The 18,217-nt window shown below is 46.2% G+C and overlaps 2 protein-coding genes across 2 annotated transcripts in view; one reads left to right on the top strand and one right to left on the bottom strand.

Moving 5' to 3' along the window:
• LOC140403402 (uncharacterized) overlaps window positions 1-18,217 on the top strand; it is a 960,939-nt gene that overhangs the window by 376,981 nt on the left and 565,741 nt on the right. The gene's annotated exons all lie outside the window — the stretch shown is intronic.
• Window positions 1-18,217, bottom strand: part of LOC140403208 (patatin-like phospholipase domain-containing protein 6) — a 198,380-nt gene that overhangs the window by 148,220 nt on the left and 31,943 nt on the right. Inside the window, exons 8-9 of the mRNA XM_072490961.1 lie at window positions 9,010-9,169; window positions 6,095-6,175 (exon numbers count right to left, since the gene is read on the bottom strand). Of these exons, the coding sequence (XP_072347062.1) occupies window positions 6,095-6,175; window positions 9,010-9,169 (241 nt within the window). The remainder of the gene's footprint in view (window positions 1-6,094; window positions 6,176-9,009; window positions 9,170-18,217) is intronic.

Raw genomic sequence — 18,217 nt, 5'->3', positions numbered from 1 at the left:
CTTTTCCGAGAACACGGCTTTTCCCCTAGGTGTTGGATTACAATTATGGACACGTGGGTTTTTAAACACAAAACACTGTTTATTCCATGAACTCAACTTAACATCTTAAATAAACATTGGATCTCTTAACACCCCTTACTTCAAATACAACTCAGAAAATCTTGCAACAGTAAAAACTTCCTTAAAATGTTCCTTCAAACTTCCAAGAGACTTAACACCTTTAAACAGTATCACATCAGGTTAAAGGATATATATAGTTTCTGTAGAATGGCAGAGATGTATTAGCTTGGTTGATTTCAGCTCCAGCACCTTGCTTTTCTTCATGCAGCTCTCTGGAAACCCACAGACACACCCAAACTGCTTTCTTAAACCTGGCTTTCTACTTTTTAATCAGCTCACAGCAAAACAGCCAGGCATGATCCATCCATTCCTCTACTCCTCGGTATTTCTCTTTAGTATCAGATACTTTAGTTCAATCTGACCAGAGTCCCTTGCAATTTTCCAATACAGGAGCATTGGTGATCACAGCTTTCAGGCAGTCAAATGCCTGCTGAAAGTCCGCTGTCCATTGAAATCTATTAGGTATCTTTAGCAAGTCCTTCAGTGGAGTAGTCACGCCACTAATCCTTTGCACAACTGTTCGATCAAATCCACTCATGCTAAGAAATCGCATTATCTCCCTTCATCTTGAGGGTATCGGAAATTCCGCAAGGAAAGTGATTCGGGCTTCTCCAAATTCACTTTCGGCTAGGTTCATCACCAAACCTGCCACCTGAAGTCGATCGAAGAACTCCATACGATGTTTTAAATGTTCTTTCCATGTCTGGAAGTTGGAACTAAAAGCAGATTGTCCCACTTTCTCAATGCACTCCTTCAAACGTGGGATAGGATAAGAGTCCGTTCTTGTAACTGCATTCACCTTTTGATAGTCCACCCACAACCATTGGGTACCATCTTATTTAGGTACCATCACTATGGGTGAGCTCCATTGGCTGCAACCCACTTCAATTATGCCATTCTTCAGCATACTCTCAATCTCTTTGTTAACCTGTGCCAATTTTAACGGGTTAAGTCCATATGGATGGTGTTTGACAGGAACAGCATTTCCCACATCTACATCATGTATAGCCATTTTAGTACTTCCCAATTTATCTCTACAAACTTGCCCATGTGACATCAATAACTTTTTCAGGTCAGTTCGTTTTTCCCCTGGAAGGTAACTTAACAATTTATCCCAATTTTTGAGAACATCCTCATTTTCCAATTTAATTTGAGGTATGTCAAATTCACAGTCATCTGGATTTGGTTTGTCACTGAGTTAGAATCATTAAAACCTCTTTTTTTCTCTCCTTCCCTTTCAAAGTACCTTTTAAGCATATTCACATGACACACTCAGTGAGTCTGGTGTTTATGCCACATAATTCACCTCACTTAATTTCCTTTCAATCTGATACAGTCCACAAAACCTAGCTTTTAAAGGCTCCCCTACCACTGGTAACAACACTAAAACTTTATCTCCACTGGCAAAACTATGAACTTTGGATTTCTTGTCCGCGACCCGTTTCATCGCATTTTGTGCAACTTTCAAATGCTGTCTGGCCAATTCACCTGCTCTATTTAATCGTTCCCTAAAATTTGACACTTAATCCAATAGTGTAATTTCCGATTTCTCACCCACCAATTTTTCCTCAATCAATTTAAGTGGTCCTCTTACCTCATGACCAAAAATTAGTTCAAAAGGACTAAATTTGGTAGACTCATTAGGTGCATCCCTAATTGCAAACAATACGAATGGAATTCCTTTATCCCAATCCTCTGGATAATCGTCACAATACGCCCTCAACATTGTCTTTAATGTCTGATGCCACCTTTCTAACGCTCCCTGCGATTCTGGATGGTACGCAGTTGATTTAAATTGTTTTATTCCTAAGCTATCCATAACTTCCTTGAATAACTTTGAAGTAAAATTCGTTCCTTGATCCGATTGAATTTTTATGGGTAGTCCATATCTAGTAAAGAATTTAAGCAACTCCTCCACAATCTTTTTAGCTGTAATATTACACACTGGAATGGCCTCTGGAAACCAAGTAGACGCATCCATTACAGTCAAAAGATATTGATTCCCACTTTTTTTTAGGAAGCGGTTCTACCGGTAGGGGCAGCACGGTAGCCTTGTGGATAGCACAATTGCTTCACAGCTCCAGGGTCCCAGGTTCGATTCCGGCTTGGATCACTGTCTGTGCGGAGTCTGCACATCCTCCCCGTGTGTGCGTGGGTTTCCTCCGGGTGCTCCGGTTTCCTCCCACAGTCCAAAGATGTGCGGGTTAGGTGGATTGGCCATGATAAATTGCCCTTAGTGTACAAAATTGCCCTTAGTGTTGGGTGGGGTTACTGGGTTATGGGGATAGGGTGGAGGTGTTGACCTTGGGTAGGGTGCTCTTTCCAAGAGCCGGTGCAGACTCGATGGGCTGAATGGCCTCCTTTGGCACTGTAAATTCTATGATACACAATCGATTAGGACCCTTGTAAAAGGTTCCTCAAATGCTGGAATGGGTATTAAGGGCGCTGGTTTTATCACTGCTTGAGGTTTGCCTATCATTTGACATGTGTGACATACTCTCAGATTCCTCTTCCGTATATGCTTTCTGATTTATCCGTTTTATTTCTACATCTTTCTGTTGTAACTCCGCCAATTTTTCTGAACTAGAAATATCGGCCTCATCCTCCACCTGTTTTTGCTCTTTTTCAACCATCTGATCAAAAATAGTTTCTGATAATTGCACTTCAACGTCATCTTCACTCTTTGATTTCTCCTCTTGTCTTAACCTGTGACTTTGCGACCTTGTTACTACACAATCCGGAAAAGTCCCAGGGTATTCGTCCTTCAACACTTCAGTTGACTGATTGTCCACTGGCTTATCAACCACAGTAGGCATCACTCCCACCTGCGGTCCAGCTATATCATTACCCAAGATAAACTGTCTTCCTGGACAAGATGGTTTATCTATTATTCCTACTACCACTTCACCAATCTTCACTGGACTTTCCAACCTCACCTTATATAATGGAACGCTGCTCCTCACACCCTGAATTCCACATATTACCACCTTTTCTGGCAACATTCTTCCCAAACTACATAATTCCTCATCTCTTATCATTAAAGATTGACTAGCCCCTGTATCTCTTAAAATTGTGACTTCTTTACCTGCTCCTCCTGATACACGAGTAAACTTTACCCACCCAAGTAAGTTCTTTAAAGACATCTGGCACCTTCTTAACAATTTCTTCTTGAACAGGCTGTACAATCGTTTGCACCTCCTTCGCTTCCCTTGGACCTTCCTTTACCACTAACAAACCCCACTGTCTTATCCTGTTTTACCACATCAGCCTTCCCAGTGCTTTTCTTCAACCACCAACACTGTGACTTTACATGGCCTAGTTTGTTACAGTGAAAACATCTGAAACCTTTCATTTCTTTTCCACCCTCCTGGATTTCTTTTTTAATCTGAGGTACACTCTCTTTACTGTCTCCCATCAGATCAACTTTACCTTTACCATTTGAATATTTCTCATGCCCCCAGTTTCTATCCCTCACCGGCTGAAACTGATGTCGGAAACCAATCTTTGATCTATGAACTAATTCATAATCATCTGCCATTTCCGCTGCTAATCTCGCAGTTTTAACCCTCTGTTCTTCCACATGAGTTCTCACTACATCAGGAATTGAATTTTTAAACTCCTCCAAAAGTATAATTTCTCTGAGAGCTTCATTTGTTTGGTCTATTTTCAAAGCTCTCGTCCACCTATCAAAATTACTCTGTTTGAGCCTTTCAAACTCCATGTATGTTTGACCAAATTCTTTCCTTAAATTTCTAAACCTTTGTCTGGAAGCTTCAGGCATTAGCTCATATGCACTTAAGATGGATTTCTTCACCTCCTCATACATTCCAGATACCTCCTCCGGCAGTGATGCAAACACTTCACTAGCTCTATCTACCAGCTTTGTTTGAATCAGTAACACCCACATGTCCTGTGGCCATTTCATTTGTTTAGCTACCTTCTCAAATGAAATGAAAAAGGCTTCCACTTCCTTCTCGTCAAACCTTGGCAATGCTTGGACATATTTAAATAGATTCCCACCAAGCCTTCGACTATGATGCTCTTTCTCACTATCCTCATCACTATCATCCATCTGTACGTTTCCCTTTACGTCTGCCAATTTTAACAGATTGTCATGTTTCATGGCCATTTTCTGAAGTTCAAACTCCCTCTCTTTATCTTTTTCCCTGATCTGTATCTTTCTTTTTCTTTTTGTTCGACTAGGACTATTCTTTCTTTTCTCCTTTCTTCACTCTCCTTTTCTTTTTCCTCTCTCTCTTTCTCTTTCTTTTTCCTCTCTCTCACTCTCGTATTCCAGCCGCTTTAATTCTTTCTGATGTTCCATTTGTTGAATTTCCAACAGAATTTTTGCCATTTCCAATGAGTCAAACTCTATCTCAGCCAACTTTAAATGCTTAACCACTGCCATAATTATCTCAGCTTTTCGCATTTTGTCAGGTAATGTTAACTGCAATGTTCTTGCCAAATCTAACAGTCTGATTTTCGTTTCTGTCCGTAAAGTACTATGTGTGACATTCTCCACCCCCAAAAACTTCTGAGCCTCTGAAAGAGCCCTTGTTCACAACACTCGCCCCACTTAAACTAAAATACCACACCGGAAAATCCTTCACTGTCTTTAAGTTCACAAAAGCCAATCCAATAGATAGACTTTTATCCCCCTCGAGCCCCCAATTGTTATGGGCGAGGCGTTTTCAGAACCCCAAAATGTATCATGGAGTTCAACCAACCTCACCCTTTAATGAATTTGTTGCTTTTCTGAGCACACGGCTGTTTCCCCAGGTGTGGGATTACAATTATGGACACGTGGGTTTTTAAACACAAAACACTGTTTATTCCATGAACTCAATTTAACATCTTAAATAAACATTGGATCTCTTAACACCCCTTACTTCAAAGACAACTCAGAAAATCTTGCAACAGTAAATACTTCCTTAAAATGTTCCTTCAAACTTCCAAGAGGCTTAACACCTTTAAACAGTATCACATCAGGTTAAAGGATATATATAGTTTCTGTAGAATGGCAGAGATGTATTAGCTTGGTTGATTTCAGCTCCAGCACTTTGCTTTTCTTCATGCAGCTCTCTGGAAACCCACAGACACACACAATCTGCTTTCTTAAACGTGGCTTTCTACTTTTTAAATCAACTCACAGCAAAACAGCCAGGCACTTTTAAACTGCTCTCAGCAAAACCAGCCAGGTTCTTTTCAAAACTGAAACTAAAAACCTGCAAAACACCGACTGCAAAATGGCTGAACTGAGCTGAGCCCCACCCACTCTCTGACATCACTGTATTCTTAAAGGTACATTGCTTAAACATCCATGTCTTAAAAGTACTCTCACATGACAACTGGCATAAATGTTACTGTAAGTTCCCTGAAGCAGCTATATAGGCTGGATGCGTCAAGTGACCTCGTAACGGTGCTGTCTACACTTGCCCAATACATCCGGAGCTGAACATATTATTCTGCAGGAACAGGTAATTATACTAAACTAAATAGGCATCTCTGTTTTCTATTTATCTTGCACAAAAGTAAAATTAATTACCTGTGCACGTTCAGCACTGGGTCCACTCTCTTCCCCACACCCAGCTAATCGGCCATTATTCGCTCATGAAGCCAGAAGTTTAATGCTGGCTTGTAAACCATCACAATGGTCCCGTCTCTACCCGGCATACACACTTCTGGCAGGAATCAGACTGTGATCAGCAGCAGCAAACCAGAAACTGTTTTGCGTCAAATCGTCGTTCAATTAGCCATCGGGACAGCTGCAGAATCCAGGCCCATCTCAGCAGCCCCGTAGCCCACGGAAAAAACTGTCCCCGGTGAGGTCAGGCACGGCACCGAGAGTCGGGTCTGGGATGTACATCCCTGGGCTAAATCGCACTAGCATACCACAAAATCCGTTACTCCCCAACCATGCCTGCCGAGGCAAATGGTCTCAATCTGTAAGCATGCAGAAACCTCGGTCACTTACTGTAATGACATCAAGAATGCTGAGTAAACTGTGCACACTGTCGCCAGGGAAAATCTCCTTCACTACAATCTCCTTTCCATCCTGCAGGAGAAACACAAGAGGTGAAAACATGTCCTGTGTAATTGCGGTGTTGAGACGAGTGCATCGACAGTTACCGAATTCCCAATTCGGGATACTGAGAGTCCGTTCTCACAGACAGATTCCACGCCATGCCAAACAACTTCCAGGTGAAGGCACCAGTGCCAGTACCTTCTCATTGCCCCCAGTGAGAATGAAGAGGAGGAACGGAATTTAAACCCAACACCAGGGTTGGGAGGGATTAACATTTTTTGGATGGACAAACAGGATTTATATGCTGAAAACCTCCATTTTAAAAAAAAAAGTAAAATTGAGGGTGGCCAGGTAGCACAGTGGTTAGCACTGTTGCTTCACAGCTCCTGGGTCCCAGGTTCGATTCCCGGCTTGGGCCACTGTCTGTGCGGAGTCTGCACGTTCTCCCCGTGTCTGCGTGGATTTCCTCCGGGTGCTCCGGTCTCCTCCCACAGTCCAAAGATGTGCAGGTTAGGTGGCTTGGCCATGATAAATTGCCCATAGTGTCCAAAAAGGTTAAGTGGGGGTTACTGGGTTACGGGGATAGGGTAGAGACGTGGGCTTGAGTAGGGTGCTCTTTGCAAGGGCCGGTGCAGACTCGATGGGCCGAATGGCCTCCTACTGCACTGTAAATTCTATGATTCTACGCAATGCTGTTTGGATGACAAAATGTTTCCCTAAGTTCTGTATTGTACACAATCTTTCACAAAGGAAATATTCCCAACCATGGAGATACTAGTCATAGAATCATAGATGTTTACAGCATGGAAACAGGCCCTTCGGCCCAGCTTGTCCATGCTGCCCAGTTTTTAACCACTAAGCTAGTCCCAACTGCCCATATTTGGCCCATATCCCTCCATAACCCATATAACTGTCTAAATGCTTTTTAAAAGGCAAAATTGTACCCACCTCTACTCCTGCCTCTGGCAGCTCGCTCCAGACACTCACCACCCTGTGTGTGAAAAAAGTGCCCCTCTGGACCCTTTTGTATCTCTCCCCCTCACCTTAAACCTATGCGCTCTAGTTTTAGACTCCCGTACCTTTGGGAAAGGATGTTGACTATCTACCTTATCTATGCCCCTCATTATTTTATAGACCTCCATAAGATCACCCCGAGTGTGTTCGAGTCACAGATTGTTCTAGCACAGAAATGGGTTATTTAACCATATTTAACACTGGGGAGGAGGTGTCGTAGTGGTAATGCCACTAGACTAGTACTCAAGAATCTCAGGTTAACGCACTGGGACATGGGTTCAAATCCCACCAGAGCAGCTGCGAGATTTTAAATTCAATTCAGAAACATGGAATTACAAAGCTAGTCTCTAGTGGCTAAGTATAGTCGCCATAGTCCAGATGACCCAAGGCCGCATTCCCCTTTGACAGGGACAGCTGACTGGCGGTGATTTAGCCTGAGGGTCACCTCAGACAAGGGACAAGGTTGCGAAGGCGGGACCTTTCTGGACAACCTCAGCCGGTTGGCAGCTATGAGGTTGACTCTCAACTGCCCTCCGAAATGGCCTAGTAAGCCACCCAGTTCAAGAGCAACTAGTGCTGGGCAACCGAGAGCTGGCCTTCCCAGCGACACCCACCCCATAAAGGAGTAAAAATTTATTCAGGTTTCCACGTTCTCGGAATCTCAGTCACTCCACAGTGCTGCATTTTCTCCTTCCAACCCTGCCGAAACTCACCTCTGCAGCCACTTACATAGTGCCCACTGCCTGTACCCACGCGCCAACTCACTCACTGCACTCACTCTCAGCCCAGTTTTCCTCCCCTGCCTTAACAGTCCTCAACTTAAAACAATTTCACTCTTGTATAACCCCAATGAAGATTTGGAGGCCGGAACTGTACGTGGAAAGCCCCGCCCTCTGCCACCCCTCCCTCCACCCCCACCCTTCAGATCAAATGAGGTTAAGTCAGGATTTTCAGCTCGTGTTCAATCTGTGAGGCAAAGATTATCTTGTCCATCATCTGGAGCGTTCGGTGGGTTGGTCTCTCCCGGGAACGTGACTCAAAGGTTTTACCGGCGAAAGGTGGGCGATCATCGAGGCCGCACAGCGCAGCTGGTGATTGAGAAAAAGGCGCGGGGAGGGTCTTTTCAGGGCACTAAACACAACAAGGTAGGATAGGAAACTGATCCATTGTCAGTCAGGCAGAGATTGCGGAGCGATGAGGCTCTTGAGGGCTATGAAGCGGTGGCGTAGTGGTATAGTCGCTGGACCTGTAACCCACGTTAATGATCTGGAGCCCCGGGTTCGAATCCCACCACGGCAGCTGGTGGAATTTAAACTCAATACAACATGTGGAATTAAAAGTCTAATGATGGCCATTGTCAATTGTTGTAAAAACCCCATTCACTAATGCCCCTTCAGGGAAGGAAATCTGCCATCCTTACCCCGTCTGGCCTACATGTGACTCCAGACCCACAGCAATGTGGGTGACTCTTAACTGCCCCCCTCCAGGGTGATTAGGGATGGGCAATAAATGCTGGCACAGCCTGCGACGCCCACATCCCATGAATAAAGAAATGCTGATCACAAGCAAACGAAAAGCTTTGGACTTGACAGCATGGGCAGGGAACGCTGACCTCGCAGTGCATTTCCTCCCAGAGGACCAAGGCCCTGACTCATCAATGGCACTTTGGTGAGGGAGCAAGTGGGATTGGAGACAACGCAACTGGTGCAGTACAGGTACATTCAAGCAGGCTGACGGGTGCGTGTTGATTCACTGAGCTTCTAAAATTGACGTCACTGAAAATCAACCGGACTAACAAATCGATGGAAAACATTGCTGCTCATTTGCGCCTTTATCCCGACTGAACTTACAGCTTCCACCAGGCTGAGCTCCAACTTGCCATCCTGTACCACGTAGATGCTGTTGTCCGCCTGGCCCGGACGGATGGCGTACTCCCCCTGCTGGAACTGTTGGAAGACCATGTGCTTACACAGCTCGAGAAACAGAGGCTTCTCAAAATGGCCCAGAACTCTGCACGGAGAGGAAAAGGTTAAATAGGACACACACATACACAAATAAAATATCAAAATTAAATTAACGTTAGACAATAGCTGGTCCTGTACCTTCGGTGGAAACCGCTAGCTTTTCTCTTCAGGTTCTGCTGAACAAATGCAATCTTGCCGGGGCAAACATTAATGTTTTGCATTCGGGTCAAAGTTCTGCCTTTCTCTCTCATTTGGTTAAACATCGAAATCGGAAGCATTTCTTTCAGATACTCAGGCTTCCCATTGAGAAATACTGCAGCGCAGAGGGAATTGCGCTGATCCCAGCTCTGGGGCGATCCCCTTGAACCCCATTTCGCTGTCCCTGTCCCCATTCCGAGGGGTCCTGGGTCAGCAATTACCCTCAGATCTAGTGAACGGCACACGGAACTTCAGGGAGGCCCAGCCTGTATTTCCAGCGATACAAATGGTTGCACGGACTAAAATTAACTACAGTATATTTACATTTACTCTTGTGAATGCGCTGTGAAAGACAGGGTGAAGTAAATTTCCCTCAGAGGACATATGCCTTCTTAAATACTGTATCCACCTGTTCTGCTACCTTGAGGGACGGGTGTACATGCACACCAAGATCGGGCAGCACGGTGACGCAGTGGTTAACCCTGCTGCCTCACGGCGCCGAGGTCCCAGGTTCGATCCCGGCTCTGGGTCACTGTCCGTGTGGAGTTTGCACATTCTCTCCATGTTTGCGTGGGTCTCACCCCCACAACCCAAAGATGTGCAGGGTAGGTGGATTGGCCGCGCTAAATTGCCCCTTAATTGGGAAAAATGAATTGGGTACTCTAAATTTATATTTTAAAAAAAAGCTGCTGCACCAGATCCACGGGGCTGATTCCGGGGATGTCCAGTGAGGAAAGGCTGGAGTTCCTGAAACCAATCAGAACTCTCCAATGATAGAAAGTGTGCAACTGGGGCCCAACTGTGAGAGGGGAAGCTTTAAAATGGGACAATCTGAGGGAGTTAGACAGGGTCAATGTTGGAATGTTTCCACTCATGGGGGAGTGTAGGGCCAGAGGGCACAGTCCCAGAATAAGGGAGTGCTCATATAAGGCGGGCTTGAATAAGAATTTATTCTCTCAGAGGCTTGACAGCCTTCCAGACTGTTGCCTTTTCCTTTTCCACTTTCAGACAGTAGCACACATGCTCCAGAACATTTAGAACATAGAACATTACAGCGCAGTACAGGCCCTTCGGCCCTCGATGTTGCGCCGACCTGTGAAACCACTCTAAAGCCCTTCTACACCATTCCCTTATCGTCCATATGTCTATCCAATGACCATTTGAATGCCCTTAGTGTTGGCGAGTCCACTACTGTTGCAGGCAGGGCATTCCACGCCCTTACTACTCTCTGAGTAAAGAACCTACCTCTGACATCTGTCCTATATCTATCTCCCCTCAATTTACAGCTATGTCCCCTCGTGCTAGACATCATCATCCGAGGAAAAAGGCTCTCACTGTCCACCCTATCCAATCCTCTGATCATCTTGTATGCCTCAATTAAGTCACCTCTTAACCTTCTTCTCTCTAACGAAAACAGCCTCAAGTCCCTCAGCTTTTCCTCATATCTTCCCTCCATACCAGGCAACATCCTGGTAAATCTCCTCTGCACCCATTCCAATGCTTCCACAGCCTTCCTATAATGCGGCGACCAGAATTGCACGCAATACTCCAAACGTGGCCGCACCAGAGTTTTGTACAGCTGCAACATGACCTCATGGCTCCGAAACTCAATCCCTCTACCAATAAAAGCTAACACACCGTACGCCTTCTTAACAACCCTCTCAACCTGGGTGGCAACTTTCAGGGATCTATGTACATGGACACCAAGATCTCTCTGCTCATCCACACTGCCAAGAATCTTATCATTAGCCCAGTACTCTGTCTTCCTGTTATTCCTTCCAAAATGAATCACCTCACACTTTTCTGCATTAAACTCCATTTGCCACCTCTCAGCCCAGCGCTGCAGCTTATCTATGTCCCTCTGTAACTTGTAACATCCTTCTGCACTGTCCACAACTCCACCGACTTTAGTGTCATCTGCAAATTTACTCACCCATCCTTCTACGCCCTCCTCCAGGTCATTTATAAAAATAACAGCAGTGGCCCCAAAACAGATCCTTGCAGTACACCACTAGTAACTGGACTCCAGTCTGAACACTTCCCATCAACCGCCACCCATTGTCTTCTTTCAGCTAGCCAATTTCTGATCCAAACTGCTAAATCTCCCTGAATCCCATGCTTCCGTATTTTCTGCAGTAGCCTACCGTGGGGAACCTTATCAAACGCGTTACTGAAATCCATATACACCACATCAACTGCTTTACCCTCCTCCACCTGTTTGGTCACCTTCTCAAATAATTCAATAAGGTTTGTGAGGCACGACCTACCCTTCACGAAACCGTGTTGACTATGTCTAATCAAATTATTCCTTTCCAGATGATTATACACCCCATCTCTTATAAACCTTTCCAAGACTTTGCCCACAACAGAAGTAAGGCTCACTGGTCTATAGTTACTCTACTCCACTTCTTGAACAAGGGGACAACATTTGCTATCCTCCAGTCTTCTGGCACTATTCCTGTTGACAAAGATGACTTAAAGATCAAAGCCAAAGGCTCAGCAATCTCCTCCCTAGCTTCCCAGAGAATCCTAGGATAAATCCCATCCGGCCCAGGGGACTTATCTATTTTCACCCTTTCCAGAATTGTTGACACCTCCTCCTTATGAACCTCAAGCCCTTCTGGTCTAGTAGCCTGAATCTCAGTATTCTCCTCGACAACATTGTCTTTTTCCTGTGTGAATACTGACGAAAAATATTCATTTAGCACCTCTCCTATCTCCTCGGACTCCACGCACAACTTCCCACTACTGTCCTTGACTGGCCCGACTCTTACCCTCGTCATTCTTTTATTCCTGACATATCCTAAGAAAGCTTTAGGGTTATCCTTGATCCTACCTGCCAAAGACTTCTCATGTCCCCTCCTCGCTCTTCTTAGCTCTCTCTTTAGGTCCTTCCTAGCTAACTTGTAACTCTCGAGCGCCCTAACTGAACCTTCATGTCTCATCTTTACATAAGCCGCCTTCTTCCTCTTGACAAGTGTTTCGACTGCTTTAGAAAACCATGGTTCCCTCGCTCGACCACATCCTCCCTGCCCGACAGGTCCATACTTATCAAGGACACGCAGTAGCTGTTCCTTGAACAAGCTCCACATTTCCATTGTGCCCATCCCCTGCAGTTTTCCTCTCCATCCGATGCATCCCAAGTCTTGCTTCATCGCATCATAATTGCCTTTCCCCCAGATATAACTCTTGCCCTGCGATATATACCTATCCCTTTCCATCACTAAAGTAAACAATCGAATTGTGGTCACTATCACCAAAGTGCTCACCTACCTCCAAATCGAACACCTGTCCTGGTTCATCTTGCCCCATCGCCATTCCCTATGGTTCTGTAAGACCACCATTCAATCTCTCCCGTCTTCCACTCTATCACAGACCTTCCTTTTGCCCTTATCGCACCCACCCCTTGCTCAAATCCGACCTCTACGTTTTCTCAGCTTTGAAAGGTCATCAAGCAAAAACATTCATTCTGTTCCCCTCTCCACAGATGCTGCCTGCTGGGCTGAGTACTTCCAGTCCTTTCTGCTGTCATTTCAGCGCTGGGATCGCTGCCCTCAATTTACATTCATCACAGAATAATACAGCACACGCAAGGCCCTTCGGCCCATCGAGTCCGCACCTATGCATGAAACACACCTGCCCTGCCTACCTAATCCCATTTACCAGCATTTGGCCCAGAGCCTTGAATGTTGTGACGCGCCCAGTACTCAACCAGGCACTGATGTGACGCAACTCGCCTCTACCCCCCTCCCAGGCAGTGCGTTCCAGACCCTCACCACCCTCTGGGGAAAAACATTTTTCCTCAAAACCCCCCTAAACCTCCTGTCCCTCACCTTGAACTTGTGTCCCCCTCGTAACCGACCCTTCTACTAAGGAAATGAAAAATGAAAATCGCTTATTGTCACGAGTAGGCTTCAAATGAAGTTACTGTGAAAAGCCCCTAGTCGCCACATTCCGGCGCCTGATCGGGGAGGCTGTTACGGGAATCGAACCGTGCTGCTGGCCTGCCTTGGTCTGCTTTCAAAGCCAGCGATTTAGCCCTGTGCTAAACAGCCACTGGGAGACAGCTGCTCCCTATCCACCCTGTCCAGGCCCCTCAGAATCTTGTCCACCTCGATTAGGTCGCCCCTCCAGTCTTCTCCCCTCCAGTGAAAACACCCCAAGCCTATCCAACCTCTCTTCATAACTTAAATGTTCCATCCCAGGCAACATCCTGATGAATCTCCTCTGAACCCCCTCCAGTGCAATCACAGCCTTCCTGTAATGTGGTGACCAGAAACGCGCACAGTGCTCCAGCTGTGGCCTCACCAATGTTAATAATAATAATCTTTAGCGTCACAAGTAGGCTTACATTAACACTGCAATGAAGTTACTGTGAAAAGCCCCCAGTCGCCACATTCCGGCGCCTGTTCGGGCACACGGAGGGAGAATTCAGAATTCTCAGCTGGTACGGGAATTGAACCCCCGCTGCTGGTCTTGTTCTGAGTCACAAACCAGCTGTCTAGCCCACTGAGCTAAACCAGCCCTCTCCATACAACTCCAACATGACCTCCCTGCTTGTGTAATCTATGCCTCGATTGTAAAGGCAAGTGTCCCATCTGTCTTTTTCACCACCCTATTAACCAGCCCTCCTGCCTTCAGAGGTCTATGGACAAACACGCCAAGGTCCCTTTGTTCCTCGGAACCTCCCAGTGTCAGGCCATTCATTGAATACTTCCTTGTCACTTTACTCCTTCCAAAGTGTATCACCTCACACTTTTCAGGGTTAAATTCCATCTGCCACTTTCTGTCCATTTGACCATCCCGTCTGTATCTTCCTGTGACCCAAGTCACTCAACCTCACCGTTAACCACCCGGCCAATCTTTGTGTCATCCGCAAACTTACTGATCCTACCCCCCACATAGTCATCTGTGCCGTTTATATAAATGACAAACAATAGGGGGCCCAGCACGGATCCCTGTGGTACCCCACTGGACACCAGCTTCCAGTCACTGAAGCAGCCGTCTGTCATCATCCTCCGTCTCCTACAGCGAAGCCAATTTTGAATCCACCTTATCAAGTTCCCCTCTGTCCCATGTGCATTTGCCTCTTTCATAATGATTTAGACTTTGGAATCAAAAATACATTTTCAGTTGACTCCAGATGTGTTTTTTTTTTGAGGGGTGGGGGGCGGGGGTGGAAAGAGTTAATGCTGAGGAGGACCACACCAATTTGCAAGACAACATTAATACATTTGCAGAACGGACGTATTATTGGGAAACAAATTTCAACAAATAAATACGGTCACATGTTGCTTGGAAAATAAAGATTGGGTGGAGGAGCAATGGGATCGGACAGTCAAAATACACAAATCACAAAGTGGCGATGCAGGTTAATAAAGAAATCCAAAAACCGGGATTATCATGGCATTTACAGAGCAGAAAGAGGCCATTTGGCCCATCAAGTCTGCATCGGCCCTTGGAAAGAGCATCCCACTTAAGCCCACACCTCCACCCTATCGCCGTAACCTGACCTAACCTTTTGGACACTAAGGGGCAATTTATCACGGCCAATCCACCTAACCTGCACGTCTTCGGACTGTGGGAGGAAACCGGAGCACCCGGAGGAAACCCATGCAGACACTGGGAGAACGTGCAGACTCCGCACAGACAGTGACCCGAGGCCGGAATTGGACCTGGATCCCTGGAGCTGTGAGGCAGTAGTGCTAACCACTGTGCCACCGTGCCGCGATCGAGAGGATAGAATTTTTTAAAAAAGTTTGCTAAACTTCACTTGGGGTGACGGTGTGCGGTGCTGGCCGTTGGAGGCACTGGGAAAGCTGGATAAAAGATCGACAAGGACGAGGACAAGACCTGCAAGGTTTATATCGATTAGGAAAGGATGAACAGACTAGTTCTCTTCTCTCTTGAAAAGCAAATGCTGAGGGCCGACCTTCAAGGTGCCTTGAACATTACGAAGGATGTTGATGGAACAGACACAGAGTTTAACTTGTGGGGAAGAGCAAAACCAAAGGCCATCAATATAAGGCGGTCACCACGAGATCAATTCAGAAGAAACTTCTGCACCAGGAGAGTAGTTGGAATCCGGGCTGCACGGTAGCACAGTGGTTAGCACTGTTGCTTCACAGCGCCAGGGTCCCGGGCTCGATTCCCGACTTGGGTCACTGTCTGTGCGGAGTCTGCACGTTCTCCCCGTGTCTGCGTGGGTTTCCTCCGGGTGCTCCGGTTTCCTCCCACAAGTCCCGAAAGACGCGCCTGTTAGGTAATTTGGACATTCTGAATTCTCCCTCGGTGTACCCGAACAGGTGCCGGAGTGTGGCGACTAGGGGCTTTTCACAATAACTTCATTGCAGTGTTAATGTAAGCCTACTTGTGACAATAATAAAGATTATTATTATGTGGGGCTTGCTACCAGAGGGAGCAACGGAGGTGAACCGGAATAACAATACAGGTGCATTTAAGGGGAGGGTAGACATGCAGATGAAAGAGATGCGAATCGAGAGCACATAGGAAGGATGGAAGGAGACTGCAGTAGGGGATAAATATTGGCATGGCACAGGCTCCCTGAGACAGATGGTCTGTCCCTGTCTGGATATTCTGCATTTTCAAAGATGTGCATTTATATAGCATTTTCATGACCACCAGGTGTCTCAAAGTGCTTTACAGCCAATGAAGAACTGTTTTGAAAATGAAAATCGCTTATTGTCACAAGTAGGCTTCAAATGAAGTTACTGTGAAAAGCCCCTAGTCGCCACATTCCGGCGCCTGTTTGGAGAGGCTGGTACGGGAAGTGCAGTTACAGCTGTAATGCAGGAAATGGGACAGTTAATTTCTGCAAAGCAAGCTCCCACAAACAGCAATGTGAAAGTGACCAGGTCATCGGTCTTGAGGACGTTTATCGGGGGATAAATGTTGACCAAGACGTCAAGGATAGCTGCCCCACCCCTCTCCGAATTAATGCCACGGGGTCTTTTATTCCACCGAAGGGGCCTAGGTTTAATGTTTCATCCGACAGACGGCACCGTCCCTCACTACACAACTGGAGCGTCAGCAAGACTTTGTTTGGTGCTCGAGCTCTGCAGCACGTTCCAGCTCTTGGTTCCTCTCTATCAACTATTGCCTTCAATTCCCCACTTTCTTTCGGAGGCCGTGATGCCCAGACAATTTTAAATTTATTTTTCATTCATTCCTATTGGTTAATTCTTAAATCATTTAGCACCACGGAAGGCGATGGCACAATGGGTAATACCACTGGACGAGGAACCCACAGACCCAGGCTAACGCTCCGGGGTACACGTGTTCAAATTAATTTAATTCATTCAATTAATAAATCTGGAATTGAAAGCTTTAGTCGATGGGTGACCATGAAAGTATCAATTATTGTGAAACCCCCATCTGATTCGCCAATGACCCTTTCGGAAGGAAATCTGCCGTCCTTCCTCGGCCTGGCTGTCAAGTGACTCCAGACACACAGCAATGTGGTTGACTCTTAATTGACTCTTAATGGTCGAGTGAGACACTCAGTGCAAGGGCAATTAGGGAAGGGCAACAAATGCCGGCCCAGCCAGCGAGGCCCACATCCCGGGGAAGAATGTTTCAAAGGAATTGTGCTCTATAACTTTATCTGTTCCCTCACTGTTTGGTTGCCCTTGTTCGTTCAACGAAGCTGACCTTTTAGTCACACCTATTGATTTTCCTCTGCTGTCTTAAGCTACATTCACTAGTCATCCCCTGGTTGTTCGTTTAATGCTCCAAAGGCTCTGAATGCCCGTTCCTCTGGGGCACTGGCCACGCTTCAGTTCAGGTGGAGCCTGCCTCAACAGTGTGGTTCCTTCCTGCCCCATCACTGGCGCCAATGACCCAAGAAATAAATAGAATCCCACCTTCCCATATCTGTCTTTCAGCCACACATTTGCCTTTCTGTTCCGCCTGTAGGTCAGTTCACTCGTCGCTCGGATGGCGATCCGGTGCTGTCTTTTGAATCCCAGCTCCTGACATTCCCTTAGGAAGACCACCTCCCTTCCCTCTATCTCTATCCTGACATGGATCGCCCCACAGTCAGTGTTCCCCTTCCTTTGTTTCAAGATATCACTTGCGCTCACGGGGAATTACATCGTTCACTACAAACTTGTGCACCAGGTACCCAGTCTTGCACAAATCCCACAACAGAACTCCTGGCATTCTCGTGACGTGCAGGTTGGATCTTGACAAAGATCTTCCACGTATTGAACTTGGCCTAGAGCAATGCAGTCACTCTCATGTTATCAGCCCGACTTGCAGCACCTTTTTATTTTGGCAACAGGAGCTAACTAGGATCATAAAATCATAGAACGCTGACACAGGACAGAAAGTGGCCGTTTGGCCCATCGAGCCCCCGTCAGCAATTTAATCCCATTCTCCCACCCTCTCTGTATATCCTGCAAATTCTCTCTTTGGCAAGTGTTTGGGACATTGCCTTTTGAGAACCACAATTAAGTCTACCTCCACCACGCTCTCAAGCAGTGCATTCCAGATTCCAATCACCCACTGCGTTTTAAAAAGCTTCTTTCTTCTGCCACCTTTGGTTCTGCGGCATCCTGACCACAAGAAAGGTAGTCGAGCGCGTGGCAAAGGTTAAATCTCTCTTCCTTTACTGCAGAAAACATCGAGGTGATAACAGAGTTTGGCTTCAGACACCAGCAGCCGCTAAACGCAACTATACACAAGCTCCTCGTGGCTAAAACCTGCGCAGGCCCGCGCTCCCAATGGTGTCACACGTGCCTGCGCACTTTTGTTAAAGACATCCAGGCACGCAATTAAATAGGAAGATGCTTATTAAAACACTCTGTAACAGGTTATTTCGACAATCACTTTAAATCCGTGTCCCCTGGTTCTCAGCCGTTATATCAAAGGGACT

Source organism: Scyliorhinus torazame, chromosome 27, assembly GCF_047496885.1.
Source record: "Scyliorhinus torazame isolate Kashiwa2021f chromosome 27, sScyTor2.1, whole genome shotgun sequence".
Classification (NCBI taxonomy): Eukaryota; Metazoa; Chordata; class Chondrichthyes; order Carcharhiniformes; family Scyliorhinidae; genus Scyliorhinus; species Scyliorhinus torazame.
This window is presented reverse-complemented; position numbering and strand designations above follow the sequence as displayed.